The following is a 27,911-nucleotide window of genomic DNA, read 5'->3' as shown; positions in this document are numbered from 1 at the left end:
CCAGCCGAACAGCCATGCAACAGCTCTCGTATTCCACCCCCTACTGTACTCTGAAAACCTTGAAGTCCCGACCCCAGACTAATGCAAAGCTATTTTGGAACTCGAGCCTAGCGCCTCAGTCCAACCCCGTTGCCATGGCAGCGGCTCCGCCCCCGAGCTCTGCAGATCGCACACGCTGATTGGCTGGACAGCTGGCTCCCTCTCCGGATGCGGCTGCTGCCGCCATTGTGCAGCGCTGGTCCCCAAAGCGGGTTCCCTCTGCGGCTACTGCCTTGGGCTTCCTCCCTCGCGTCTCGCTCTTGTCCGGGGAGCCCGGCGGGTCCGGGACTCCCATCCGTGCCGGTGCGGGCGCCGGCATGTGGCTGTGGGAGGAACAGGGGGGCCTCCTGGGCCCCTTCTCCTTCCTGCTCCTGCTGCTCCTGCTGGTAACGCGTAGTCCCTTCAATGCCTGCCTCTTCACCGGCAGCCTCTACCTCTTGCTGCGCCTGTTCAGCTTTGAGCCTGTGCCCTCCCGCAGAGCCCTGCAGGTGCTCAAGCCCCGGGACCGCGTTTCCGTCATCGCCCACCGCGGCGGCAGCCACGACGCGCCCGAGAACACGCTGGCGGCCATTCGGCAGGTGAGTCCCTCACGCCTCGCGCCCCCGCGCCCCTCCTGGGAGGCTGGACTTCTGCTTGACCTTCCGAAGGTTCTCCGGTGTTCTCATAATACCTTTCCCAGTTCCCCATTCGTACACAGGGAATACATCCAAGTGGCCCTCTATCCCTCTGAAGTCCGAAATCTCCCGACTTATTTATAGAACACAGCAAATACCTACATATTTGCTATATGCCAGGCACTGAGGATACGCTCATAAACAAGACAGAGTCTCGGTTTTCACAGAGCTTGCCCCGGAATGGGGGAGATCCGCTTAAAAAACACACGAGTAAGATACTTTAAGAGAGCGAAAGGTGTAATGAAGAAATACGGTAGCGGAGTAAGGAATGGCTGGGGGGAGGACTTAGGCTATTTTAGATAGAGTAGTCAGAAAAATCCTCTCGGAAGACATGTCTTGAACTGACACTGGGATTATGAGAAGGAGCCAGCCTTGGATCTGGGAGAACGGTGTTCCAGGAAAAGAGAACAGCAGTGCCAAAGTCCGGAGGTGGGAATGATGTTGGAAGTTTCAGGTAGCAGACTATACACTATGTGATCTGACTTCAAGGAACAGAAAGACCGGCAAATGAAGTAGGAAAGCGACCAGACTAAGTACAGTCTCTGTCAGTAGAGTTTATTCTAAGTGGATAACACTCAAAGGAGCTGTGTTTGCTTGTCCTCCAAATTACCTGTCTCCTTATCACCTGTTTCTCCAAACACACAGTTCATGCCAGAGAGCCCTGGCAGCTGGACTTCTGATCACTTTCTGCCTCTTGTTCACAAGTCCTCCTAAGAGTCTTGCTCCCTCCAAGCTCCTGGCAGTCTCCTGCCTTCATAATAATGATAGTTTGCATAACGAGAGAGATTTATACTTAGGCACTTTTGCATTTGTGGAAGTACATCTGCCTCTTGCATTTCTCTGAGATTATTTTAACGTTGAATGAGTAGGAAAACTGACTCAAACACATGCAGCTCCTTCTAGAATTCAGACTTATGCTTCCAAGCCCCGGTGCTCTTTGTCAGAGATTAGAGTGTGTTCCGGGATGTAAAAACTTGGACTCACTGTCCAGCTGGATCAGAGAGTATTACATAATGAGCAAGTTACTTAAGCTTTTTGTGTCCCAACGTAGTTCCGAGTAGGGTATGGAAACAAGACACCATCAGGGCACCTTTCTTCACTCTACCCTCACCCCTGACCTGTTTCCTTATATGTAACATGGGAATGATATTGGTATCCACCTAATAAGTTATAATTCAGTGAGGTAGTCCACAGAAAGTGCTTGGCCTATGATAACCTCCACAAATGTAAGCTCTTTAGGCCCATAATCTAAAGATGGCCTTCATTTTCAACATCATCTCAGTGTAAATGTAAAAAATGTTAAGTTTGAGGAAGGAAGGGGGTCAGGAAGGCAGCTTTTAATTTAGTGGAAGACACCTGACTCTGTGTTTGTAAACCAAGTTAGACTTCTCTTATGCTTCTCTCCCCTTGGTTCTTTGTGGGGCTTTTGTGAGTTTCTGTTTTTGTTTTTAGTAATCTCTACACCCAACATGGGGCTTGAACTCACAACCCCAAGATCAAGAGTAGCATGCTGTACCAACTGAGTCAACCAGGCACTTTAATATCTTTATATTTATTTTTAAATAGAAAGCTAGAAAAGCTGCTCTGTCTCCCTTCCATCACAAAGAACCAAGGGAAGGGGCACCTGCCTAGCTCAGTTGGAAGAGCATGCAGCTCTTGATCTCAAGGTTGTGAGTTCCAGCCCCGTGTTGGGAGTAGAGATTATTTAAAAATAAAATCTGGGGTGCCTGAGTGGCTCAGTCGGTTAAGCGTCAGACTTTGGCTCAGGTCATGATCTCACAGTTTGTGAGTTCGAGCCCGGCATCAGCCTCTCTGCTGACTGCTCAGAGCCTGGAGACTGTTTCGGATTCTGTGTCTCCCTCTCTCTCTCTGACCCACCCCTGCTCGTACTCTGTCTCTCTGTCAAAAATAAACATTAAAAGGGGCACCTGGGTGGCTCAACAGTTACGTGTCTGATTTCGGCTCAGGTCATGATCTCACTGCGGCTGTGAGTTCAAGCCCCACATTGTGCTCTGTGTTGACAGCTCAGAGCCTGGAGCCTGCTTTGGGTTCTGCATCTCCTTCTCTCTCTGCCCCTTCCCTGCTTGTGCTGTCTCTCTCTCAAAAATAAAAAAACATAAAAAAATTTTTTAAAGAAACTTTAAAAAAATAAAATAAACATTAAAAAATAAACAAAATCTTTAAAAATAAATAAATATAAAGATATTGAAGAATGTATTTTACATTCTATCTTAAACTCACATAGGTCAGGTGAAATAGTCTCCAGCTACACAGAATTGTCATGAAAAGAGATAATTATAGGGAAAAAAGTACATAATTTGTCATTGGCTTCCATTTCAACTTACCTTTATGTAAGTTGCCTTAAAGTTTAACTCAGTGTTAATTGAACAGAGAAAACATTCCTAAGGATTTAGCAATGGTGTGGTGCTTTGGCCAGGAGCACATTTGACTGCATATAAATCATATGAAACAAGGAAGTGTGTATGTGAAATACACATACACATATAGTGTTTCACATCCTGTTGTGTTCTGAGGGAATTAGAGTAATTTCTATTCATGTCTTGTATGTTTGGGTTGTGCATATCTTTAATATGTGTAATAAACATTGTGCCAAGTTGATTCCTGGTCTTAAGAGGAAATGAAATGTGTTAATTCAGCTTATTTGAATATAGATTAACTTTTTAGCTCTAACAAAAGTTAGCTGCTGAATACAGACTGCGGAAGATAAAGCTGAATCCTCTCTTAACTTCGAAAGGGACATGTAGTTTATTTCCATCAAAGTTTGGGTTTTGTCTTGTTCTTCCTCCCTTTGTATGTTTGCAGCTCATAATTTATATTCTTTTTTTTTAATGTTTTATTTATTTCTAGGAGAGAGAGAGAGAGAAAGACAGCGTGAGCAGGAGAGGGTCAGAGAGAGAGGGAGTCACAGGCTCCAGGCTCTGAGTTGGCAGTCAGCACAGAGCCCGACGTGGGCCTCGAACCCACAAACCGCGAGATCATGACCTAAGCGAAAGTCGGACGCTTAACCGACTAAGCCACCGAGGCACCCCTCATAATTTATATTCTTAAGCATCTTACTACGTAAAAAAAATCAGGAGAGACATTCTACCTGAGAATGGTAGAATTTCTGGTCGATTATAAAATTGATACAGAAGGAAAAACTTGAGAGAAGTGAAATGAATGTATTCCAAAAGCAGATACATGATTATAAACAGTGACTGAGGAATTTAATCATACCCACAGTCCATTCTTTGCACAGGAGTCAGAGTGCAGCTTTAAAAGTATAGATCAGATTATGTCCAGCTCTTATTTAAAATCCCCCGGTGTTATTCTCTGTTGGAATTCAATAAAATCAGAACACTTTCTATCTTGTATCTTTCTCAAAGCCCCCTGCTCTCTGTTCCAGCCACCCTGGTCCTTGTTAGGATTCTCTTGGCTCCATGTAACAGAGACTCTCACTTCAAATATCTCAAACAGTAAGAGGTCTTAGTATCTCACATAACAAGAATGTGTGGGAGAGGTGACTTCTAGGATAGTTTGTTCAGCTGTTCAATTTTTTTTTATTAATGTTTATTTATTTTGAGAGAGAGAGAGACAGAGACAGAATGCAGGTGGAGGAGGGACAGAGAAAGAGGGAGACACAGAATCTGAAGGAGGCTCTAGGCTTTGAACTGACGGTAGAGAGCCCGACACAGGGCTGAACTTAGGAGCTGTGAAATCATGACCTGAGCCGAAGTCAGACACTTAACCAACTGAGCCACCCAGGTGCCCCTCAGCTGCTCCGTCTGTAATCATGGGACTCAGGTTGTGTTGATCTATCTGCTCTGCCATCTGCAGCATGTTTACTAGTCTTCATCCTTGCAGCCTCATTCTTACACATCACACCATCTACTCTCAGTCTCTCTTTCCCAGAAGCCTCCATCACACACACACACACACACACACACACAGAGGGTTTGGAAATAGTCCACTTACTCTGAAAACAAGAGGAAGCTGAACAGTGGGGCAAGAACAGGTCTCTACGAGCCAGGAAGAAGGAGAATAGATTTGGGTACACAATCAACACTTTGTGGCTCCATCCTACACTGTGGTCTTTGTATTATACTTACTCTTTCTCCTACTTGGAAACTCTTTGGTTTTTTTTCTCCCTTTGATCATTAAGGTCTCAGCTCAGATGTCATCTTAGAGAGGCCTTCCTTGACTGCCTTGTCTAGTGACCCCCACCTGCCTTAACCTTCACATTACTCTCTATTTTCTTTTTCAAAACATTTATCACCCTCATAATTTACATGTAACATGTTTGTACTGTTTCTCTCTTTTGAAATGTAAGATCCATGATCCTTTTCTTTCTTGCTCACCACTGTCTCCTCACTGCTTAGAACAGTACTCATATCTTATAGGCACTCAGTACATATTTGTTGGTAGGATTGTGATGTGCTAGTACTCAATAAATCCATGAGAATAGATACTCAACATTATCAGCCATCAGGGAAATAGAAATCAAAGCCACAATTAAATGCCCATTAGGGTGGCTGTAACAGACAGACAATAACAGGTTTTGACAATGCTGTGGAGAAATTGGAACCTTCATACACTGCCAGTGGGGAAAACAGTCTGGCAGTTCCTTAAAAGGTTAAACATCTGAAAAGATACATCATGCAAAAACTTGTTCATAGCATTATTCATAATAGCCAAAAAGTGGGAACAACAGAAATATCCATCAACTGGTGAATGGATAAATAAAATGTGATATGTTGATACAATGGAATAGTATTTGGCAAGAAAAAAGAATGATGTCCTGATACATGTTACAACATGAATGAACCTTAAAAACATACTAAATTTGGGGTGCCTANCATGACCTAAGCGAAAGTCGGACGCTTAACCGACTAAGCCACCCAGGCACCCCCCAAAAAAACATACTAAGTTTCTAAGGAATGCCTTGGGTGGCTCAGTGGGTTAAGCACTCAACTTTGGCTCTGGTCATGATCTCCCGGTTTGTGAGTTCAAGCCCAGCATCGAACTCTGTGCTGACAGCTTGGAGCCTGTAGCCTGCTTCAGATTCTGTATTTCCCTCTCTCTCTCTCCCCCCTTCCCCTGCATGCACTCTATCTCTCTGTCTCAAAAATAAACATTAAAAAAAAAAAAAAGGAAAAGAAACCTGCTAAGTGGGAAAAAAAAGCCAGTCACAGAAGACTGCGTATTATATAATTCTATTCAATAAAATGTCTAGGGGTGCCTGGGTGGCTCATTCTGTTTAGCATCTGACCCTTGATTTGGGCTCAAGTCATGATCTCATGGTTTGTGAGATCGAGTCCTGCATCGGGCTTTGGGCTGACAAACGCAGAACCTGCTTGGGTTTCTCTCTCCCTCTTTCTCTACCCCTCCCCCACTCAGGTGCTCACTGTCTCTCTCACTATCCCAAAATAAATAAGTAAACCTTTAAAAAATAATAAAAATAAATAAATAAAATATCTAGAATAGGCAAATCCATAGAGATAGAGGGACTCAGAGAGGCTGGGAGTGGAGATTGCTAACAGACACAGGGTTTCCTTTCGATGTGATGTGGGGATGGTTGCACAGCTCAGTGAATATAATAAAAACCATTGAATTGTGCACAGACTAATTCTGTTGTATGAAAATAGTATCTCTAAGCATAAAAAAGAAGAAAGGTTTGATTCTGAACTTGTTCAGATTGAAAAATCTCTACCAAAAATACCACTCTGCCATTCTGTGTTCTAGTAGTACAGTCTGTGGTTTTCATTATCAGTAAGCACAAATGAAGTTCTTTCTTGTGTGAAGTTACAGTATAGGGATGAATATTTAAACGATACTTTTCAATGAAACACTTAAAAAGTCATATAAATATAATGGATTTGTTAAAGCAAATACTTTTAAAATCAGCTTTATCAATGTATAACTTACATTAGTAAAAGAGACATTTTCATCATACAATTTGATTAGTTTTGATAAATACATACACCTGGGTAACCACTATCTTAATCTATAGCCATCACCCCAGAAAGTTCCTTTGTGCTCTCTTTGGAGTTAACCCTCCACTCACCCCTCTGCCCCAAGGCAACCATTGATCTGATTGCTACTACTGTACTACACTGTGCTATTCTATTACTTAAACTATTAGTACAGTTTTAAAATAAATGGTTTCATTAAAAAAATAAACTTTATTTTTAATTTCTTGAATATATTTAATATCAAATAAAATTTTAATACAATTGCAGTGTTTTTGTAAACCTGTTTACGTGAAATTTGGATGTATAGAAGAAAAGATACTATTATAAGGAATTGCTTTAAATGAAAAGATGAGTATGAATTATATACCAATATGTGAATTTGAATCAGGAGCTTATCTTTTTGCCTCTCTATCTGGAATAACATGAAAGTCCTGGTAAAGAAAGTTGAATGCAGCCATTAGAAGATCTGGTGATTCTTTTATAAAGCTTGTTTTGGGCCTTCATAAACCACTTAGAAAAGACAAATAAATGAATTCATTAGCTCTAGTAATGTTGCTAAGATACAGTGTCTCGCCATTGTTATTTCCTGTGTTGCAACCAAATAAAGATGGCCCTAATGAATAAAGATATAACTGAACCTAATTATAGTGCCGACCTCAAGGACTAAGGATAACTTTTGTGTCACAGTGAGAGAGATGCACTGTGAATACTGAAAATGTCATCTTGTTTTATGTCATAAATAATATAACCCATATTGACTCTCCAGTGCATTATTCTGTCTTTAACTTAGAAGATATCTCTCTTAATCTTATAAAAAGATACACTTTTTTTTTAATGTTTTTTATTTATTTCTAGGAGAGAGAGAGAAAGAGACAGCGTGAGGAGGGGAGGGCCAGAGAGAGAGGGAGTCACAGACTGAAACAGGCTCCAGGCTCTGAGCTGGCAGTCAGCACAGAGCCCGACGCGGGGCTCGAACCCACGAACCGCGAGATCATGACCCAAGCGAAAGTCGGACGCTTAACCGACTAAGCCACCCAGGCGCCCCATAAAAAGATACACTTTTTAACCAGTATAGAATGTAAGCATTATTGTAATGACTTTTTCTCTGAGTTATGTGTTTTGAATCATAATTACTTAGGTTGAGTGCCACCTTTGAGCCAGGCACCAAGCTTGATAATTTACATGCATTCTTTCTAAGTTTTCACAACTCTTAGGATGATTAGAGAAGTCTCATCTTGAAAAGGATGAAACTGAGCCTCGAGTATAATAAGTAACTAGATGACACAGCCAGTGAGTGATAGAACTAGGATTCTTAGGTGGGGAAATCTTGGTCATAATGTGAAAATCAAACTTTGAAGCTTGGAACAAAATATAGTTGTATTATATCTTTATAGTTGTATTATATCTTTATAAGTAGGGGTAGGAAAGGATTTAAATAAGGTAAAATAATCTATGCCCATAAAGAATATGACTGATAAATTCAATTATATTCCAGTTAAAAATGTGTTTAAAAGAACACAATAAATAGCAATGGCTAACATTTATTGAATGTCTGCTGTGCACTAGTACAGAGTTGTACATCGTTTCCAGGTGCTTAACGTGTAGAGCAAATACATAGGCACCTATAAGGGAATGACACAGGAATAATGCACATCTACTTGAAGATGGAGGGGAAGGGGGAGAAATCTCACTATATCTGTAGTGTCAGTAGTAAACGTCTGGTGGTTAAGAGCACAGCCTCTACTGTGTCCTAGTTTGTACAACCCAGAGCAAGTTTCTTAATCTCTGTTTCCTCATCTGAAAATGAGAATATTAATAGTACCTCTCCAAGGATGACAAGAATCCAATGAGTTAAAACATCTAAAGCATTTAGAATAGTGCCTGCCTGTATAGAAAAGGCTCATTAAATGGTAACTATTACTATGTTTCAGGGCAGCAAGAGATAGAAGGAAATATGGCAAAATGTTAACATCTGTGAAGTCTTTTTTGCTGTATGCTGCTGTGGGTGTTTGCATAATTAAATTTTTTTCATTTAAAATCTTGATCGTAGTGAGCATTCCATGTCTTCATTGTGACAAAGAAGCCAGGGAAGCAGACGTGGGCTGGTGCGTCTCAGAGGAGCGCGCTCACATTCTCTATGCTCACATTCTCTTTGTAGATAAATTCTAATATACCTTATCATGCTTACCAGCTTGTTGGCCAACAGCCTGTGCTGCTTACATAAACAAAATGTAATGTCACCTAGAAGCAGGCCTGGCATTTCTGATACAGAGGGTGGAGTTAAGTCAACAAAAACCTGACTCATCCTGTTAATGCCGAAGTGTGCACTATACAACTAATCAACAAACACAGGGTAATCATCAGAGATGCTGCACCAGAGCATAGGTAAACACGGCATTTGTCTAAATATTTGTAGTTGTGAGCCATTAATGGCCCACAGAGTTAAGCAACCAAAGAACACTTAAGTTCCAGAAATCTCTCCCCATCTACTACTGTGAGAATGGGAAGGGTGGGGAACTTGAAGTGTTTGAGGAATCCCTAAGTGTGCAGGTTGAAGGAAGGTTATATCATCAGGAAAAGTAGAAACTGGAACTGGATGGGCTGCTATTTGTTACAGGAAGGGGAAGGAATCAGTAAGAGAAGCTGTCTACTTAGTAAGTCCTGTTGGTTGTCTTGAGCGTTTAGATCTACAGATGTTTAGATGTACAGTTTAGACGTACAGACATCTGACTGTAATGGCCACTTGCCATTAATATTGTCGATATTTTTGTTAAGGCAGCTAAGAATGGAGCAACAGGTGTGGAGTTGGACATTGAGTTTACTTCCGACGGGATTCCTGTCTTAATGCACGATAACACAGTCGATAGGACAACTGATGGTACCGGTCGGTTGTGTGACTTGACGTTTGAACAAATTAGGAAGCTTAATCCTGCGGCAAATCACAGGTTAAGGTAAGTGGTTCATTGTCACTTAAAAGTACCTTTCACCTTTGTTGGAGATCACAGAAAGACACTAGCACCTCCTAATCACATCTTCTGCTCCAGGAAAATTGTTTTGTTGTGTTTTGTTTTGAACTGTATACAGATTTCTCAAGTAATAAGCACGGTGCCAGAAACAATAGAAATATGGCATGGATGTTTTTCTTCTTTTCCCACTGAGACCAACTTTGGCTTTGGAATTATTCTCAAGACAATACTCTACCTAGTCACTAACATTACTAACATTAGACAGTTACTCTATACTGTCATGTAAGTTTTATATATATATAATATACATACTTATATACGTAAAAATTATATGTATATAATTATATATATTAACTTACATTTATATATATTATATATATATCTATCAGAACTAATCTTATAAGATATTCCACAAAAAAGTGTTCTGTGATCAACTAAGATCAAGCACTATATTCTAGATGTTCCCCTTGGGGGTAAACAGTCCACATCAGTCAATTCTTACCTTCAATTTAATGTTTCCCAAAGGTGATGATCACAGAACTCATACGATTCCCATCATTAACAGCTATAAACAAATTGGAATTCATATATTGGGTAATAAACTTTGGAATGTGGTTATTTAAATCCATCTCCTCTTCTTTATAGTACTAAAAAAATGGTGTGCTCATTGTTAATCATCTTGTATCAGTTCTCTGGACTATGATCAATACTCCTTGAGTATTGAGTATTCAGCCCAGTGATTATGTTACAGTTCTCTGTAAAAGATTTAGAGTTTATTTTCCTAGGATCTGAAAGAAATTAAAAATCAAATAAAGGAAATTATACTTTAATCTAGAAAGAATATTATTAACAGTTGAAAGTTCTGAGTGCAGGCTCTGAAATTGCTCTTTACTATCATCAGACATTTCAGTGTTCTGCTATATGTGAGAGAAAGGCAGGTTTTAATACTGCAGTGACATTGCAGCTAATAAGATCTTAGCTTCAAAGTCAACAATTAAAGGAAAAAGTGCTCAGGGTCATCATCACCTTTAAAATCCTTTAAGGAGGTACAGTACTGTGGATAGATCATCCAGACATAAAATCAACAAGGAAATGGTCTTTGAACAAGACATTAGATCAGATGGACATAACAGATGCATGCAGAACACAGCATCCAGAAACAACAGAATATACATTCTCTCAAGTGCCCATGGAGCCTTCTCTAGGATAGATCACATGTTAGACCACAAAACAAGCCTTAGTAAATTTAAGAAGACTGAAACTGTAATATGCATCTTTTCTGACCATAATGGTATAAAACTAGAAATCAGTCAATAAAAAACTGGGGAAAACACAAACATGTGGAGGCTAAGTGACATGCTACTAAACAACTAATGAGTCAACAAAGAAATCAAAGAAGAAATTTCAAAATAAATGAAGAAAGATGAAAACACAACAATCCAAAATCTTTGGGACACAACAAAAGCAGTTCTAAGAGGGAAATTTATAGCAATACAGGCCTATCTCAAAGAAATAATAAAGAAAAATCCCAGACGGTCAAGCCTTAACAGAACTAGGAAAAAAAGAACAAAGCCCAAGGTGAGTAGAAGGAAGGAAATAATAACGATCAGAGCAGAAACAAATGAACCAGAGACTAAAAAAAACAAGTAAATAGAAAAGATCAATGAAACCAAAAGAGGATTCTTTGAAAAGATAAAATTTATAAACTTTTAGCCAGAGTCATCAAAAATTACCTGTAATGATTCTGGAAATCCATGGAGGAGAGAAACCACTGTTTGAAACTGCTGGCGTCTATCATGTAAGCAGCTACCTTAAATAAAATCCAAACTCTGGATTCTAGTGAATGTGTATAATTATAATGAGCTAGATGTAGGGCAACAAGTTTAGTAAAAAAGAAAAGACCATTGGCTAAATTCTTCATGATCATATTCCATAATTTTATAAACTTTCCAAGTTAGAGAAGTTGGAATGATTTGGGGGGAAGGGGGGAGGAAACTTACAGAAGTTTTACAATCACCTTTAAGGCATTACTATTAAATTTTGATGTGCTAATTGACTTTCTGTGTGTTAATAGGCTTGAATGTATTCATGTACACATTAAGTAATATCTTAATTTGTTTTTGGAACTATAGCAGAACATGTATAGAATACTGTTCTTTCACTCATTAACATGCCTGAAAAGCATTCACTTTTCCTTATTCTCCAGTGGGTTTTAATTTTTTTGTTTGTTTGTTTTTGTTTTTGTTTTTATTTATTTCTGAGAGAGAGAGACAGCGTGAGCAGCGGAGGGTCAGAGAGAGAGAGGGAGACACAGAATCTGAAACAGGCTCCAGGCTCTGAGCCAGCTGTCAGCACAGAGTCTGACGCGGGGGTCGAACCCATGAACCGTGAGATCATGACCTGAGCTGAAGTTGGACACTTAACTGATTGAACCACCCAGGCACCCCTCCAGTGGGTTTTATAGAAAGGAGTATGTGAAAAATTTCTAACTCACATAAAAAAACCTCTAGACAGAGAAGGAAAATCAAATGAAAACTATCCTCTGGGTAACCATTTCCCATTACTGTGTTACATTACCTCACTCTACATAGGTTTTTCTTTTACTACCTCTAATTTGTATTGAAAAACAGACACCGAGAACTAATTAAACACCTTTCTCACTTCAGGGGGGGAAAAGTACAATATTGGAGTCAGTGTACCATCTTAATGTCTTTCACTCAGCCAGTCTTTATCCTACAGGTGGGGACTTGTTGCATTTTCTTTGTTTGGACACCAAATGAAGAAAGAGGCTTGTGTTTAGGGACCATGTTGTAGGAAAAATAGGTATTTTCTCTAGAATTATCCTCAATGTGGTGAGATGCTCATTCTGAGAGGGGGCACAGAAACTAAGACTGGCCAAAGGAGTGGCAAAGAGACCAAAGTCTCTTCTCTCACTCCCTTGGAATAGGCACTGAATAGAACGGCTGGCAGAATTGCCTGTACTATTTAAATTCTCTTTCTTTTTTACCAAGATATTATGATATGGTTGAATAAACATAAGTTAAATCTCGTAGAATGAAATTTCATTGTGTGAGAAAAACAAGTTTCTTATATATCAGGCACTTAACTTTCCTTTATCAGAAAATTATTCATAGAAGATTATTTTAAACAGTTGCACTTCAGTGTACAGCAATGCAGTGAACAGATTTATATATTCCTAGGAATTTCTCTTGCATAAGGTTCTATTAGGGCAATTGCAATTTTAAAATTTAAGTTTCAACTACTCCAGAGGTAGCATTATACTCTGCCTTTTGGTGAGTAGAGTTACTAATTATATCATAAACTAGTAATTTCGTAAAAATTAAATGATCTTTGTTGTTGCTGTTCTTTGGTCAAGAATATCTGTAATCTGGTTTGAGGACTTAAAGCAAATTTTCCTTAGACTTCGGTATGGCTAAAGAAAGGAAGTTAGGGAAAACACACTTTCTGTTGGTTTGGAGACATTTGTCAAATGTCTGTTTCACTAAACTTTTATCTTTCCCTTTTTCCCGCAATACACTATTCCTTTTCCCTCTCTTATAGGAATGATTTCCCTGATGAAAAGATTCCTACCCTGAGAGAAGCCGTTGCAGAGTGCCTAAATTATAACCTCACAATCTTCTTTGATGTCAAGGGCCATGCAAATATGGTACAGTTTATACCACAGATCCTACAGTTTAATCTCTAGTAATTTCCAAAATTAACTATATATTTTGTTACTTATCCTTCTTATGTTATTTGTACAAACTATATGTGCTTATTGGAAGTTTACAATGCAAAACTCCACATCTTTAGCAAAATAGTAAATTAGGGAATTCTTAACCTTTGATGGAACCTTTTAACAACTCTCGATATTTTACAACTAACAAAATAGTCGGTTTTCTTACTTGCATAAAGCATTTTCAAAAGATATTAAATAAACCATAAAGAGGCACTTCGTGAATAAAGCACTTGGCTAACCTTGTAAGGAAGAATGTAGGAGTGAGACACAACACCTATTGCGTCTGGCTGATAAGTTAATGGTTTTAGATGGATAAGTATTGACTGTATTTCAAGAAAACTCCTATACATAAAGTTTCTGATAGCTAATAGGATATTTATCTTTTACTTAGAGTTATCCTTCTTGTATGATTTCTGTTCTTATGTATAGTTTTGTTATTTTATGATTTGAGTAGGTATACTTTTATGATAAAATTATTATAATTTCTTCAAATATATATATGACATTCCTAAGTAAAATTTTGCTTATATTATAGAACATATACCTTTATTCAAAAAAACCTATTATTGCAATGGAAAATCAGTGGGAAAATATGGTTTAGATTACATTTGTTCACTTACAACCAGCTTTTCAAATACAAATGCTTTTTTCTGCATTTGGACTACTTACAGGAATTTTCCCCCTTGAAAGCTATAATTGGTAATGGCCACCATTCTGATTATATCAATTTTTTAAATTAATTTCAGGATACAGTTGAAACATTGTTGAAATCTGAAATAAGTGCCTAAGTATATATTCTAACTTTAGCACAGTAAACTCTCATTTTTGAAGAAAGAAAAATGGTACTCTAGCTTATTTATTATTCTGGTACTGATAGCTGTATGCGTCTAAGTTTCCCAGTCAGCCTGCATCAGAATCACCAGGAATACCTATTAAAACTACTAATTCCTGGGCCATATCACTTAGAGAAGAAATTCTAAAAATGTCTGGGAGCGTGGTTTGAGGAACACGTATTTTTAATGAGCACTTCAGGTTTTGTTGATGACATTGCCCACGTTGGGATCCCTGATAGGTCCTACATTTCACCACAGCATAGTGACCTTCATGCTTATTCTCTTAGAATAAAAGGGGAGGAGAAAAATATATTTTTTTTAATCCAGCTATTTGAGCTTTCTGATTTGGTGCTCATAGGTGGTTTGGGCAACAGTGGATAGAACATAGTGATCTGATTCACCAAAATGTAGTATAAAGGAAGAAGTGTAGTAAATTAGAGATAGTAGAGCACAGGAACCAAGATCATGGGCTTTGAAGTCCAACAGATGCCGATTAAACTCTGTCACTTACTAAATGTAACCTTAACCTTGATATGCTTCAGTTTCCTCATGGGTAAAATGAGAATAATAAAAGAAACAGCTACATACGGTTGTTATGAGAATTAAATAATGTTGGTGAAGCATTACACATAGGACATATGTTAGTGCAGACAGCAAGAAAACGTTGGCTCAGTAGCTCACACTCTTGTCACATTAATGAAGGGGAAACATGACATGAATAGTTCTTATTTTCTTTTTTCTTTTCTGGAATGCATTTTGTTGCTTTTATTTGGTTATAAGAATGTGTGACTTTCCAGAATTTAGTGGTATTTCAAGAATTCTGATATAGCAGCATTCCACTCCACCTAATGCCTAGTCACCTCTGTTGTTAGCTGCTATTGATGCCAATGGCCAAATCTGTTAATTCACTAGAGGTTACAAAGTATCTGTGTTTTAACTGTGTCATTTCTTCTTCATTTATTTGTCTGGCAACTACAAAAAGAAACTTCTGCTCATCTTGGGAAGAATTGGAAGACTTCCAGGTCTTCCCAGTTCCTTCCTTGTCCCATTGTGTCTGCCTGCATGTTAGTGATGAATTCCATTTCGTCTCAGTGCCCTGGACTGAGCAAATGTACGCTTAGTAGTTCCCAGGCTGGTTGGCGCATGCTTCAGCTAGGAAAGGCAGAGGATGATAGAGTTATGGGTATAAAAGACTTTTCCTAGTGGCTAAACTAGGTTATAAGGGAAAGGTTTCAAATTTTGCTCCCAGCCTCCACTGCCGTACCTTCCAAAAGTATGGCCAAAGGGGTGAACCTCTCAACAGAATAGCAAAGCAGCAGTACCTTAGTTTCCCTTTTGTCTGCTGTAGGTGTGAATTTAAGATGTTTCCCGGTGGATGATGGAATCTACCAACACTCCTTTCAGCATCCTCGTGTATTAGTAAAGTTCTAATTTATTCAGTAGGGTTGTACTTAATATCTAATAGTTATTAGCTGGTACTATTACATTTAAGTAAATTTTAAATACATAAATTTCTCTGCTTTACAGGCTACTGATGCTCTAAAGAAAATATATATGGAGTTTCCTCAACTATACAATAATAGTATCGTCTGCTCTTTCTTGCCAGAAGTTATCTATAAGGTAAATTCAGGATTTTTATTGCACATAATACTATGTTAGTTGATGGTGATCATAGGAGTGGCCCAAGTAAGCATAAGCTAGATGCCTGTGAAATTAAACTGAATATTAGTTGAGAAACTCCTCTTTTAACAAGAGAAATTCAGAAAGGGGAACGAACTCTTACCCCACTTTAAAACACCATGATTCTTCTTTAAGTTCCTTCTTTTATGTTGTTCATAGGCTCATTCAGATTACCTTAGTAAGCACTCTCAGAATAAGGAATTATGTACCTCTTCATCTCGCTAAGTAACAGCAGAACAAACCTTTTAAAAAAATAACTCTTAATGATGGAGAATTTAAAATATGCACAAAAGTAGATGGTACTATAACAAGCCCCCCTTTAACCTTGACCTAGCTTGTTTCATCCGTACATACCCCCATTTATCTACCCCAGCATTATTTTGAAGTAAATTCCAGACATCATTTCATCCATAAAAATTGTATTCAGTAAAAGTGATTCCCTTTTTTAAAAAATATAGCCACAGTATAACCATTATCCTATCTAAAACCATTAAGTCCTTAAGATCAGGAAATATCCAGTGAATATATAAATTTTCATGTCTTAAGAAATACTATATATATTTTTATCTTTTATAATTGTTAATTTGAATCAGGACCCAAATAAAGACTACATTCTGTAATATAAAATCTTAGAACCTGTAAGTTCTCCTTTCCCCTACATGTATTTATTGAAGAATATGGGTGGTTTTGTAGAGTTTACCCAAGTCCAGATTTTGCTCCTTATGCCATGATGCAGTTTAACACATTCTTCTCCTGTATGTATTTCCTATAAATTGGTAGTGAGAGCAAAAGGCTTGATCAGTGGAGGTTCAGTTATTCTTGGCCAAATAGTCTCAAAGATGAGGATATTTTTTTCATCAGGAGGCACATAATGAGAGTCTCATTGACTCTTGTTGTTACTGTTTACAGCTGCTATTGATGCCAGTGACCAGCTCTCAACTGATTAGGGGTTGTAAAACCTTAATATGGATAGTTCTGTCATTTCTTCACATATTAGCTAGAATACTTCTGTAAAAATTCTCATCTATTTAGTTATGCAGTTGGCAATTAAATGCTTAATCCTTGACTTTATTTACCAGTTTCCATGATGAGTTGGTTCTGTAGCATTCTTCACACTGACCAACAGAGTATGCATTTAAAATTTTACGGTAAGAACGGAACCTATCCAGATAAAAACTGTCATTGAAATGAATAGCGTCATGGGGCGTTCAGACATTTGGATCAGTGTTTCCCAATCTTACGTGACCACAGAGGACTTCACTGTATGCAGCATTGTCCAGAGGAGCGCAGAGCACAGACTGAAAGAATTACACCTCTGCATCTCCCCATTTCTCCCTGTCTGTCCCCAACTCCTGCCCCTACTTCTCTCTTTGTTCTCTCTCTTCTCACTTACGTCTCACCCCACTTCCCCATCCCCACAACTCTTTTTCAGCCATTTTCTCTAGAAAGGATCAGATGCTAACCAGTCCATCTGGAAATGATCATGGTTCTATCCTCACTGAGTTCTAATTACTTATCTCTGACCAGAATTTAAATTGATAACCATTGGAAGGTTTATTCTTGTGACATGAAAATTTGACCCTGAGATTGTAATTACTCATTTTAAAGGTAGAGATAGTGAAGGAAGTGTTCTTATATATTAAAAGTTTCACATCCATTACATTATTTACTCAAAGGATAGTTTATGTCTGTTTAGTAGACATGGGGGCCAGGGTACCATTATTGCCACCTCATCAGAATGAATACATTGGCTAAATGCAAAGAAGAATGAGAGGTATTAGACTTCAGATACGATACTTATTTTAATTTCCAAAATTACTTTTCAGATGAGACAAACAGATCAGAATGTGGTGACGGCTTTAACTCATAGACCTTGGAGCCTTAGCCATACAGGAGATGGGAAACCACGCTATGATACTTTCTGGAAACAGTCCATGTTCATGGTAATGGACATTTTGCTCGATTGGAGCATGCATAATATCTTGTGGTACCTGTGTGGAATTTCAGCTTTCCTCATACAAAAGGATTTTGTATCCCCGTAAGTTGTAAGGTTTCTTTTTATCTTTTTGTCACAAATTTCCTGGAATGCACTTCTTGGAAAGGAAGGATAAACAGTGGACAGCCTGGATTGGGTTCCCCCCACAAAGCCCACCATGCCTTTATATTTGTATTTGTATTTTATTGTTTTCGGAGAGAAGGGCAGAGGGAGGGAGAGAGAGAGAATCTTAAGCAGGCTCCATATAGTGCAGTCTGATTCAGGCCTCAATCCCACGACCCTGAGATCATGACCTGAGCCTAAATCAAGAGTTGGACATTCAACCTACTGAGCCACCTAGGCGCCCACCCACCATAGCTTTATTAAATTGGAATGCCACTAGCTTCTTAGGTGGGAAGAGTTCAGGCATACTTCACTGTGTCCAAAGTAAGTTGATCAAATATTCTTAGTTTTTAGTGCACTTTAAAGGAAACCTAATAAAAAATAAACCTGCCAAACTATGATGGAGAGAGATGTCCTTGTGATTGGCTCCCTTTGAAAAGCAACACAGGATCCAGGCCAGAGCCACAGTGAAGTCACCATGTGAGCACCTAGCTTATCCCTCCCACTTTCCTTCCTGCTCTGCTTTACATTATAGACTCTGCTTCATTGCTTCCAAGAAAACTTTCCATTCCCTAACCTGCTAGCAGTCTCTCACCTTTATTGTGGTAATTTTATAGCTGTGCATTTCAGCTGATTAGAGTTGTTAGTTTTGTATTATTTCAGGTGTGAATGCATTTAGGTCAGTCAGTCTAGGTATAGGCCTACAGTATTGCAAGGTATCAAGAAGCTGAAGATGCTGTGGTCAGGAAAGCCGTGATCTGCCTTCACAGAGTTTATAGTCAAGTAGAAGAGAAGTTACTAATCAAATTAAAATCCAATAACTATAAAATTACAATTAAGGTAAATGCTATGTAGGCGAGAACAGTGTCCATATACTGTGTCATTTGACCTAATCACAGGAGTTGGGGAAAACATCCCCAAGGAAGTGACAACTACGCTAAGATCCGAAGGGTGAGGAGGAGGCACCTGGGTGCCTCAGTCCATTAAGTGTCCAGCCCTTGGTTTTGGCTCAGGTCATGCTCTCACAGTTGACAAAATCGAGCCCCGCATCCGGCTCCGTGCTGACAGCACAGAGCCTGCCTGGGATTCTCTCTCTCCCTCTCTCTCTGTTCAAATAATAAATAAGCATTTAAAAAAAGGCGGGGGGGTGGTGGTGAGTAGGAATGGGAATGTGGAGATCCAAGTCACAGGGGAAAACACATGCAAAAAAGTGTCGCAGCAGGAAGGAACCTAGTTCTTTTAGGGACTTGAAAGCAAATCCGTATTCTGCCACACCAGGAGGAACAGGGGAGCGTGGTGTAAGATGAGGCCAAGGAGATGCGTAGGGACGAGCCAGTATGGCCTCCACTCTGACCTTTATTTTGGTGTAGGGTGTCTAGCCAGTCACTGAAGTGTTGTAAGCTGGAAGAAGGTGGGGGCGGTTCCAGTGCTGGGTTTCGAAACACTCCCTCTGATTGCATGTGCCGAGACCGTTAAGAGACTCTTTTTGGGCACCGTTAGTACTCAGTGAACACCATGCTTAGTGACCACTGTAGATTCCTGGAACAGTTGCTCCTTGTTCTGACAGAATTGGTTTTTCCTCTTTCTTCAGGGACTACTTGAAGAAGTGGTCGGCTAAAGGCATTCAGGTTGTTGCTTGGACTGTTAACACCTTTGATGAAAAAAGTTACTATGAATCGCATCTTGGTTCCAGCTATATCACTGACAGCATGTTGGAAGACTGTGCATCTCAGTTCTAGAATTTTCCCCCAGGGAGGAAATCCGGGTACAGAAACTGCCTGCTGGCCTCACGCAGTGATATCAAAATACCCTTTGTGCTAGCCCAAGCCCTGGGGGGGTCAGGAGGCTCACACAAGCAATAGTCAGTGTTTGCATTTTTACCTGAACCAAAGCAAAACCTGGTTTTGCCACCTTGCTCCACGGAATGCCTGACTTCAACACTGTTGCTCTTGAAAATCTGGGTCTGCAAAAAGGCACAACAGCTCCTGCCCCACCCTAGCTGAGGGATACACCAAGACCCAGTGAGGATAAGCACAGATTGAGTTGTGCATTTTGGGGTTGCAGATGCAAATGCATGGGAAATGCATGATCACTCAAAAGTTGACATTTTAAAACTTGACACACTTATGTCATTTACTTATTTAAAATATTTGTATTCAGCTATATTATCAATGTGCTATAGACAGCAAACTTGTGACCATACTAATAAAATCATTAAAAGGAGCACTAAGGGAAGACTGTGTACCAAGTATAATGTCCTAAGACAAGGAATTTAGGGAAGCCTTTCTCTGCAATCCAGTGACCAGAGGCAACAGCCCCTGGTGAGGCTTCAATGCAAAGCAAAGAAAATGGTATGTAAGTCTTGATACCAGTCCTAGGGATCGTTTATGGTATCTGCAAATAAGAGCTATGAGCCACTAGGGGGCAGAGTTACTCGTGTTCCGGCTGCTGTACAACATGACCCTAGAACTGCAAGAAACATCGAAGAACATCTAGACTTAAACCCTCATTTTACAAATGAGAAAACTAAAACCTATAGAAGGAAAAGGTCTTCCTCAGAAATGACCCAGCTGGTGGCATAGCAGAGCCTGATCTCATAAAACTAAAATGTCTTACTGCTTGCCACTAACATTAATGGTTTAATATGCCTCATCTCAAAACCCAGAAAAATCCTACAGGGGTATTATCTTTTAATGGCTGAGGAAACCAAGGCAATGCAAACTTAGTCACTTACCCAAGCTGTCAAAGCCTTCAGTGCATTTGAGATTCAAATCCAAGTCAGTCTAACCCCAGAGCCCCTGCTCTTAACCATTTGTCCTGTCTGCCTTTATAATGTAGAGCCCTTCATTCCCAGCGCTGTGTTCATGAAGCTTCTAGGGGTCTTACTGTGAACTTAAGTGACAATATTTAAGATGAAATTGAGTCTTTAAAAATTGCAAAGCCATCTGTCTCCCATAGCTGCCCCTGTTCCCACCTTCCAGCCCATCTGCAGTCTTGACCGCAGGCCTTCAGCTTAGTCATGACTTCCTCCTGAGCCCCAGTGGGTCACCAGCCTCACACTCGCAGCGGCCAGACCACCAGTCCACACAGCTAGATGGCAGAGAGAAGCACACCACGTTTAGCTACAGTTGGTGTTGGCAAGAGCATGATGGATGCGGCCTGGGACATTTTCAATAAGTATTTACAAAGACATTTTCTCACATCTAAAGATTAACAACAGGACAAAGATTTATTCAAGCAATGTAACAAATAACTCTGTGTCCTTTCATGCCACATCATGACTAGAATGTCAAGAGGAGGAGGTGACCAAAGAAAACGTCTTTGGATTGAACCCCTGCTCTGACAGACTGTGCGACAACCAACAAGGGAGGAATTCTCTTGGGGGCAGCACAGCATTAACCTCCCCTCTGTTGTGGGAAGACCTCTTGAGAGTCAGGAGGCCTCTGTTTATTGACCTTTGTCCCAAATCCATTTTGCCCTTAACTCAGGCCCAATTAAGAATTTAGATCCAGTGCTAAGGTCCTTGAAGATTGGAGACTTTGGATGAAGAAAGAAGGTGTTAGCACTACTATTAAGCACTTGGATGGCTTAGTATAGGGCTTAAAAATGTAAGATTTGGGATCAGAGAAAACTAAATCCAATTTTATGTTTAGCAACCTAATAAACTTGGGCAAGTTACTTGATTCATCCTGTACAATAGGGGCAGTATTGGTACCACCCTAGGGAGTGGCTGATTAAATGACAGAGTGCATGTAAAAGGCTTATTAATAACTAACATGTCCTAGACACTGCTTGAAATGCTAACCATGTGTTTGCAACAACACCATGAGGTTGCTACCGTCAAAATCGCACATTACAGTGAAGGAGACCAAAGCACAGGGAAGTTCAGTATCTTGCCCAAAGTCACACAACAGTAATAGTGTAAGGATTTGGTCCCGGTGATGTGGTTCCAGAGCTCACACTCCAAACCCCTGCCTATCCTCATGTCCAGTCCATAGCAAGTACTCCCTAATGAGAAAAATCATTCCCAATCCTATTATGGTGCCTGTCCCATAATAGATGGTCAATAAATGGAGGAATGAGTTCTGGGATAGCCAAGAGGAAACTGGAGATACAGACCTAGTGTGAAGTGGGAGTTGTAGATAGATGATTCAGGACTCAGCAGCATCGAGGGGCCGTCTAAAGTCATGATAGGTGGCATTCTTTCCAAGAAAGTCAATACAAATGAAAATTACATCCTCTGCTGTTCTCTAAATTGCCCCTCTTGCCCCCATGATGCCCCAGACAGTAATATGGAAAGAAATACCTCCAAAGACTTAAGAAATTTACTACTGACTTAACAATGCTTATTTTCTTATTTGGAGATCAGTGTCTCAGTGTCTGCAATCCTGTTTTGATAAGAATTTCACCAAGACAAAAATACTTTTTATTATATCCAAATTTCTAAATAAAATTATACCTACCATTTCCTAAAGTGGGAATAGTCCTTCAACAGGACAATAAACCACAGCTCTGAGGACAAATGAGGGTGCGGATTAATGAAGTTCCAAACATGCACACAAACCTTTAGCATAGAGTGATGATTGCTACAGTACAAGGTTATTTCTTTAATCAAACAACTGATGATTGATGACCTTGTATGTTCTCTTATCAAGCTAAATTATGCCTACAATCTCACAATCTGATCAGAGTATTACCTGTATTACCAAGTATTTTAAGAGGTTGGATATCACTTAGGCACAATGGTCCTCAAAAGACACTGTCCTTGGAGTCCTGTATTCAATATCAGTCCAAGTAGGACCTACCTTGTTAGAAATGTAAATTCTCGAAACCCATCCCAGAACTACTGAAGCTGAAACTCTGGACTAGCTGTTTCAACAAGCTCTCCAGGTGGTTCTGATACTTGTTCAAGTCTGAGAACCACTGAGCCAGAGAAAAATCCAAAAGTCCTTAATCCTACCACTAACTAGCTATGAGACAGACAAATCACTTAACCTAGGTGTGCCTGACTTTTCATCTGTCAAATGGAGATCATATTTGCACTAACTGTCTCATAGCGCTAATGTTATGAGGTTCAAATGAAGGGCTGGGGGGGAGGGAAATGGAAGTGATTTGAAGAATGTGTTAACAGTGTTATGTTATGAAGATTAAAAAAAAAAAAAACACAAAACGTGGAGGTGCTCAGACACCATACTACTCAGGGTGTGGTGCTCAGACCCAGGGCACTAGACAGAAATGCAGGCTCTCAGCCTCCATCCCTGAATTCACAAACTAGAACCTGCTTTGTATCAAGAGCCCAGGTGGTTAAGATGGAGAAAGATCTACACAGGTGTAAAACATTACTCGTATGGGACAGATGCGGTGATGGGGAGTGGGGAGAACCCCCTTGCTCCACACCTGAGTTCCTCTATCTCACACTATCCCACGGTGGATCAGATGTGTAAACTTTGAGAATTTAGGAAGGTATTTGTGAAATGCTACCGTATTGAGACAATTCCTATTAATAAGCTGACTTCTTACCACAGGACCTCAATTAAAAGATTATAAAAATGTATGTCACTCTTTTTGTAATTGAGCTTCAAATAAAATCATCTCATTGCCTCAGAAATGAAGTGGGCCATTTATCGCAGCCATGTAAAGGATCAGATCCTGCAGAAATTTAAAAGAGGCTACCTATTTCCTATTTTTTTTTTAATGTTTTATTTATTTCTAGGAGAGAGAGAGAGACAGCGTGAGCAGGGGAGGATCAGAGAGAGAGGGAGTCACAGACTCTGAAACAGGCTTCAGGCTCTGAGCTGGCAGTCAGCACAGAGCCCGACGCGGGGCTCGACCCCACGAACCGCGAGATCATGACCTAAGCGAAAGTCGGGCATTTAACCGACTAAGCCACCCAGGCGCCCCTCTATTTCCTATTCTTAAAACTAGGGATTAACCAGCTTTCAAGTAACTGTTGGAAAACGTATGTTCCTTTTATCATTTTGAACTAATTAAAATTAGAGTTGGAAGAGGAGGATGGAGAATATTCCCTGAATATTCTGATGCAATATTCTGAGCTCACCATTGGCATGCTCTGACGCCTCTTATGGTCAGGCAAGTTTGGGAAGAACTATAGCAGCGGCCCCTTAACCCCGGTCAGACACCTGAAACCATGGACAGTACTGAACTTTATATAGACCATGTTTTTCATATCATACACACCTGTGATAAAGCTTAATTTAGAACTCAAGCACAGTAAGAGATTCATAACAATAATATACCATAATACACGTTATGTGAGTGTAATCTCTCAAAATATTGTCCTGCACTCACCTGTCTTCTTGTGGTGATGTGAGGCGATGAAATGCCTACGTGATGAGTTGACGAGGAGTGAGTGATGTAGGCTCTGTAACCTAGCACTAGGCTGCTACTGACCTCCTGACCAGGTCACGGGAGGGTCATCTGCTTCCTGACTGCAGTTGACCATGGGTCACTGAAACTTGGAAAAAGTGAAACTACGGGTAAGGAAGGTACTCTAGATCCTGGCTCGGTGGTTCCCAGTCCTGACTCTCCACCAACACCATCTGGGGAGCTTTAAAGAAAAAGTACAGGTGCCTGATTTAGTTGGTCTAGACTGGAGCCTGGGCCTGGCTGTTGTCAGTCAGCTCCTCCTGTGATTCTGAGCACAGGCACCAATCAGGACCCGGAAGCCTAACAGGAGGCCCTGAGGACTAGAGGAGAGTTAGCCTCTATTATAGGGCTGACTGACCCAGAATTCATATGCTGGAAATCTGAACTCCTGATACCTCAAGTTGTAACCATATTTGGATGTATGGCCTTTAATTAGGTGAATAAGCTATATTAAAGCCATTAGGGTGAGGTCTAATCAAATCTGCCTGGTGTGCTTATTAAGGAGAGGAAATTTGGACACAGTAAGATACATGCAGAGGAAAGAACAGGCGAAGGCACAGTGAGAAGTGACCATCTGCAAGCCAAGGAAGTATCAGAATGAAACCAAAACTGTGGATACTGACAAGGAACCTGAACTTGGACTTCCTAGCCTCCAGAACTGTGGAAAAATAAATTTTTGTTGTTTATACAAGTCAGTCTGTGGTACTTGGTTATAGCAACCTAGCAGGCCAATACATCCCCTATGTCAAGCCCAAGTTTTTTGCTTTTTGGATTTTTTTTTAAGTTTATTTATTTATTTAAGACAGTGAGAATGGGGGGTGGGGCGGGTAGCAGACAGAAAGAGGAAGAGAGAGAGAATTCCAAGCAGGCTTTTTGCTGTCAGCACACATGGGGCTTGAACTCATGAAACCATGATATCATGACCTGAGCTAAAGTCAGATGCTTAACTGCCTGAACCACCCAGGCCCAAGCCCAAGTTTTAAAAAGCATCCTCACATCCAAATGCATGTGAAACCTACAGAGTAGATCTTTCTCCTTTGTTTATCCCTCCAGTAGAAACAGGCATTAAGTGAGCAATGGAGGTTCATGGAGAGGCATTCAGATAGAGGCCCTTCACATACAGTAAGGAAACAAAAATGTTGCTCTCAGAGGGAGTCCAGATTTCAGTGCAAAAGCCAGAGAAGCACAAAACAGCTTTAAGATGACATTGAGGGGGAAAAAAATCACTTCAAACATTATTTCAATGGGCTGCCTTCACTGACCCCACATATAAGGCTCCCATAGTCCCCTGGGCTTCTCCTTCACAGCACCTGTCAAAATTGCAATTAATTACTGTTCAATAGTAATTAAATTACTGTCTAAATTAATCTGCTAGAAACTAAACTCGTGAGGGCAGAGACTGCTCAACATCTTGTTTATAACCACTTGGCACATATTTGTTGAAGTGAATTAACAAATAATTAAGTGAATGAAAAAGTGAATCAATGGCTGAGCACTGATTGGATGCTTGTGTTTCAAATGTATGTGAAATGTTTGAAAAATTCAGTTCCAGTTAGATTTCATGGTAGTGATTACTCAAGAGAGGATGTCTCCCCGTAGTAATTTGGTAAATTGTACCTTTCTGCTGAATGCTTTGGTTCTAAGTACAGTCACATGCCATGTGAATCATTTGGCAAATCTGCAAAAGAATGCCATATATTGGGGTGCCTGGCTGGCGCAGTCGGAAGAGCATGCCACTCTTGATCTTGGAGTCATATGTTTGAGCCCTACGTTGGGTGTAGAGATTACTTACATAAATAATTTTTTTTTTTTTAAATGCAAAGGATGCCTGGATGGCTCAGTTGGTTAAGCATCTGACTCTTGATTTCGGCTCAGGTCATGATCTTGCAGTTCGTGAGATCAAACCCTGAGTTGGGCTCCGCACTGACAGTGCAGAGCCCACTTGGGATTCTTTCTCTCTCTGCTCTTCCCCTGCTCGTGCTCTCTCTTTCTCTCTGAACATAAATACACATTTTTGAAAAAATGTGTATATATATGTATATATATATGCACACATATACATCACACACACACACATATATATATTCCACACATCACTGCTGGTTTCATGTTTGATTCAAGAATTTGATGGTGGCTCATATATCAACCTCACAAGGGCCAAGTCCCAGTCCATACCCACCCCCACCCCAGTCCAGCCCCAAAGACTTGTACTTGATATGCAATAAAGTTTATAGACAAGACCTCTCGTTGTATCTCACCTTTGGGTAGCATGGGATGTTTTTATTCAAAATCATGAACAAATGCAGGTTCCTCAACTCAGAAACTTCACATCTCTGTTTGAGGATCCCATTTTTATTCAGGCTGGACTACTTGTCTCAGCATCAGTTCCAAACTTTTGCCAGGTCTGGGAGGAGAGATTTCTAAGAACCAATAATTCATATGCACATCTCTTGAAGACTAAATATATAATTCCCAGGCCATTGATTCAGGGCCTAGGAATTAAATGTTACAATAAATGTTAAAACAGTCTTTGTTTTCAAATCCCAAATATTTTGTCTTGGAAAATCAGCAATCCACGTATAAAAAACCAGCAGGAAATGGCCAAATTTACTTCAGTATTTACACTGTGATCAGTTTCCGCTCCTGGCTAATGACTTAAATTCCCTCCTGGGAGGCTCCAAAAGGCCCAGGGGTCATGGAAGAAGTTGTTTCATCTTTGTATTTTCATTTGATCGGTGTGTGGCTGTTGCAATAAACATTACGCCTTTGGATGCTCTTCTTGAACTGATCGCCTAAATCGCAGGTCTGGGTTGGACATGGAAAAGAGAAGATAGCACAGATAGGCACACTGCCTCACATCTCCAAGGTTAAGACAAAATTCAAGATCACACAGCTTCTCATGCATCCTGCCTTCTGTTAAGTTTCTTTAATTCTCCCCCAGAACTTAAATCATTTGGATGCCATTAGTAAACACTATCCCAAAAAGATGAATGGGTTTGGTTGGTTGGTTCCTCCCCAGTATACATTCCCCTCTGGCCTCAGCTCCAGGTTTTCTTTGGGAAGCCACCCTTCTCCATTCTCAGTCCCCATGGTCTGTTGGGTTGTACCACCTCTATCTACAGATCTCCGATCTGGCCAATGAAATTGTCACATTTTCATGGCCACAGAAACTGGTTCATGGATGCTCATGTCACCCAGTTGGATCCAATGAAACAAAGTGAGAATTCTGGATGTCTCATTCCCTCCCACTAGACTTGAACCTGAAAAGGTACAAGAGGCTGATAAAAGTGTCTTGCAATTGTTAGGAAGAGCTTATTCAAGAAAGGAGCTAATATGGAAAGAATGGAACAGAAAGAAACCAGGTTCCAGTGATATATTGTGAGTCCCAGCTTCTGGCTACCCCTAAAGCAAGAATTATTCTTGGATTTTTCCTGGAGCCAGTTTGGGTGGGTTCTTTTCATTGAACAAGTAACTGATACATGAGCAGGTCTGACCCTCTACCTTGAGATACATTATTTGGTTA

General features: G+C 40.2%; 2 protein-coding genes across 4 annotated transcripts in view; one reads left to right on the top strand and one right to left on the bottom strand.

Moving 5' to 3' along the window:
• The first annotated feature begins 209 nt into the window (after window positions 1-209).
• Window positions 210-23,171, top strand: GDE1 (glycerophosphodiester phosphodiesterase 1). 2 transcript variants are annotated; one of them, XM_077773231.1, is made up of 6 exons: window positions 210-617; window positions 9,461-9,636; window positions 13,213-13,318; window positions 15,751-15,843; window positions 17,730-17,941; window positions 19,593-23,171. In XM_077773231.1, the coding sequence occupies exons 1-6, from the start codon at window positions 357-359 to the stop codon at window positions 19,738-19,740; spliced, it is 996 nt and encodes a 331-aa protein (XP_077629357.1). In that variant the 5' UTR covers window positions 210-356; the 3' UTR covers window positions 19,741-23,171. The 2 variants fall into 2 exon arrangements, with proteins under 2 accessions (XP_077629357.1, XP_077629358.1); XM_077773232.1 differs by having other exon boundaries at window positions 533-617; window positions 9,465-9,636.
• A 3,464-nt stretch (window positions 23,172-26,635) lies between these two features.
• TMC5 (transmembrane channel like 5) overlaps window positions 26,636-27,911 on the bottom strand; it is a 49,593-nt gene continuing 48,317 nt past the window's right edge. For both annotated transcript variants that reach the window (XM_077773334.1, XM_077773335.1), the window contains one exon: window positions 26,636-27,193. In XM_077773334.1, the coding sequence (XP_077629460.1) occupies window positions 27,147-27,193 (47 nt within the window). In that variant the 3' untranslated portion in view covers window positions 26,636-27,146. The remainder of the gene's footprint in view (window positions 27,194-27,911) is intronic.

This window comes from Crocuta crocuta, unplaced genomic scaffold (assembly GCF_008692635.1).
Source record: "Crocuta crocuta isolate KB4526 unplaced genomic scaffold, BGI_CrCroc_1.0 scaffold16, whole genome shotgun sequence".
NCBI lineage: Eukaryota > Metazoa > Chordata > Mammalia > Carnivora > Hyaenidae > Crocuta > Crocuta crocuta.
This window is presented reverse-complemented; position numbering and strand designations above follow the sequence as displayed.

What these genes read in the sequence shown, in the direction of transcription:
- GDE1 (XM_077773231.1), top strand. Translation starts at nt 357, where the DNA reads ATGTGGCTGTGGGAGGAACAGGGGGGCCTCCTGGGCCCCTTCTCCTTC. An exon ending in CGCTGGCGGCCATTCGGCAG is followed by an intron (nt 618 to 9,460) that starts GTGAGTCCCTCA and finishes ATTTTTGTTAAG; the next exon opens with GCAGCTAAGAATGGAGCAAC. An exon ending in TCAAGGGCCATGCAAATATG is followed by an intron (nt 13,319 to 15,750) that starts GTACAGTTTATA and finishes TCTGCTTTACAG; the next exon opens with GCTACTGATGCTCTAAAGAA.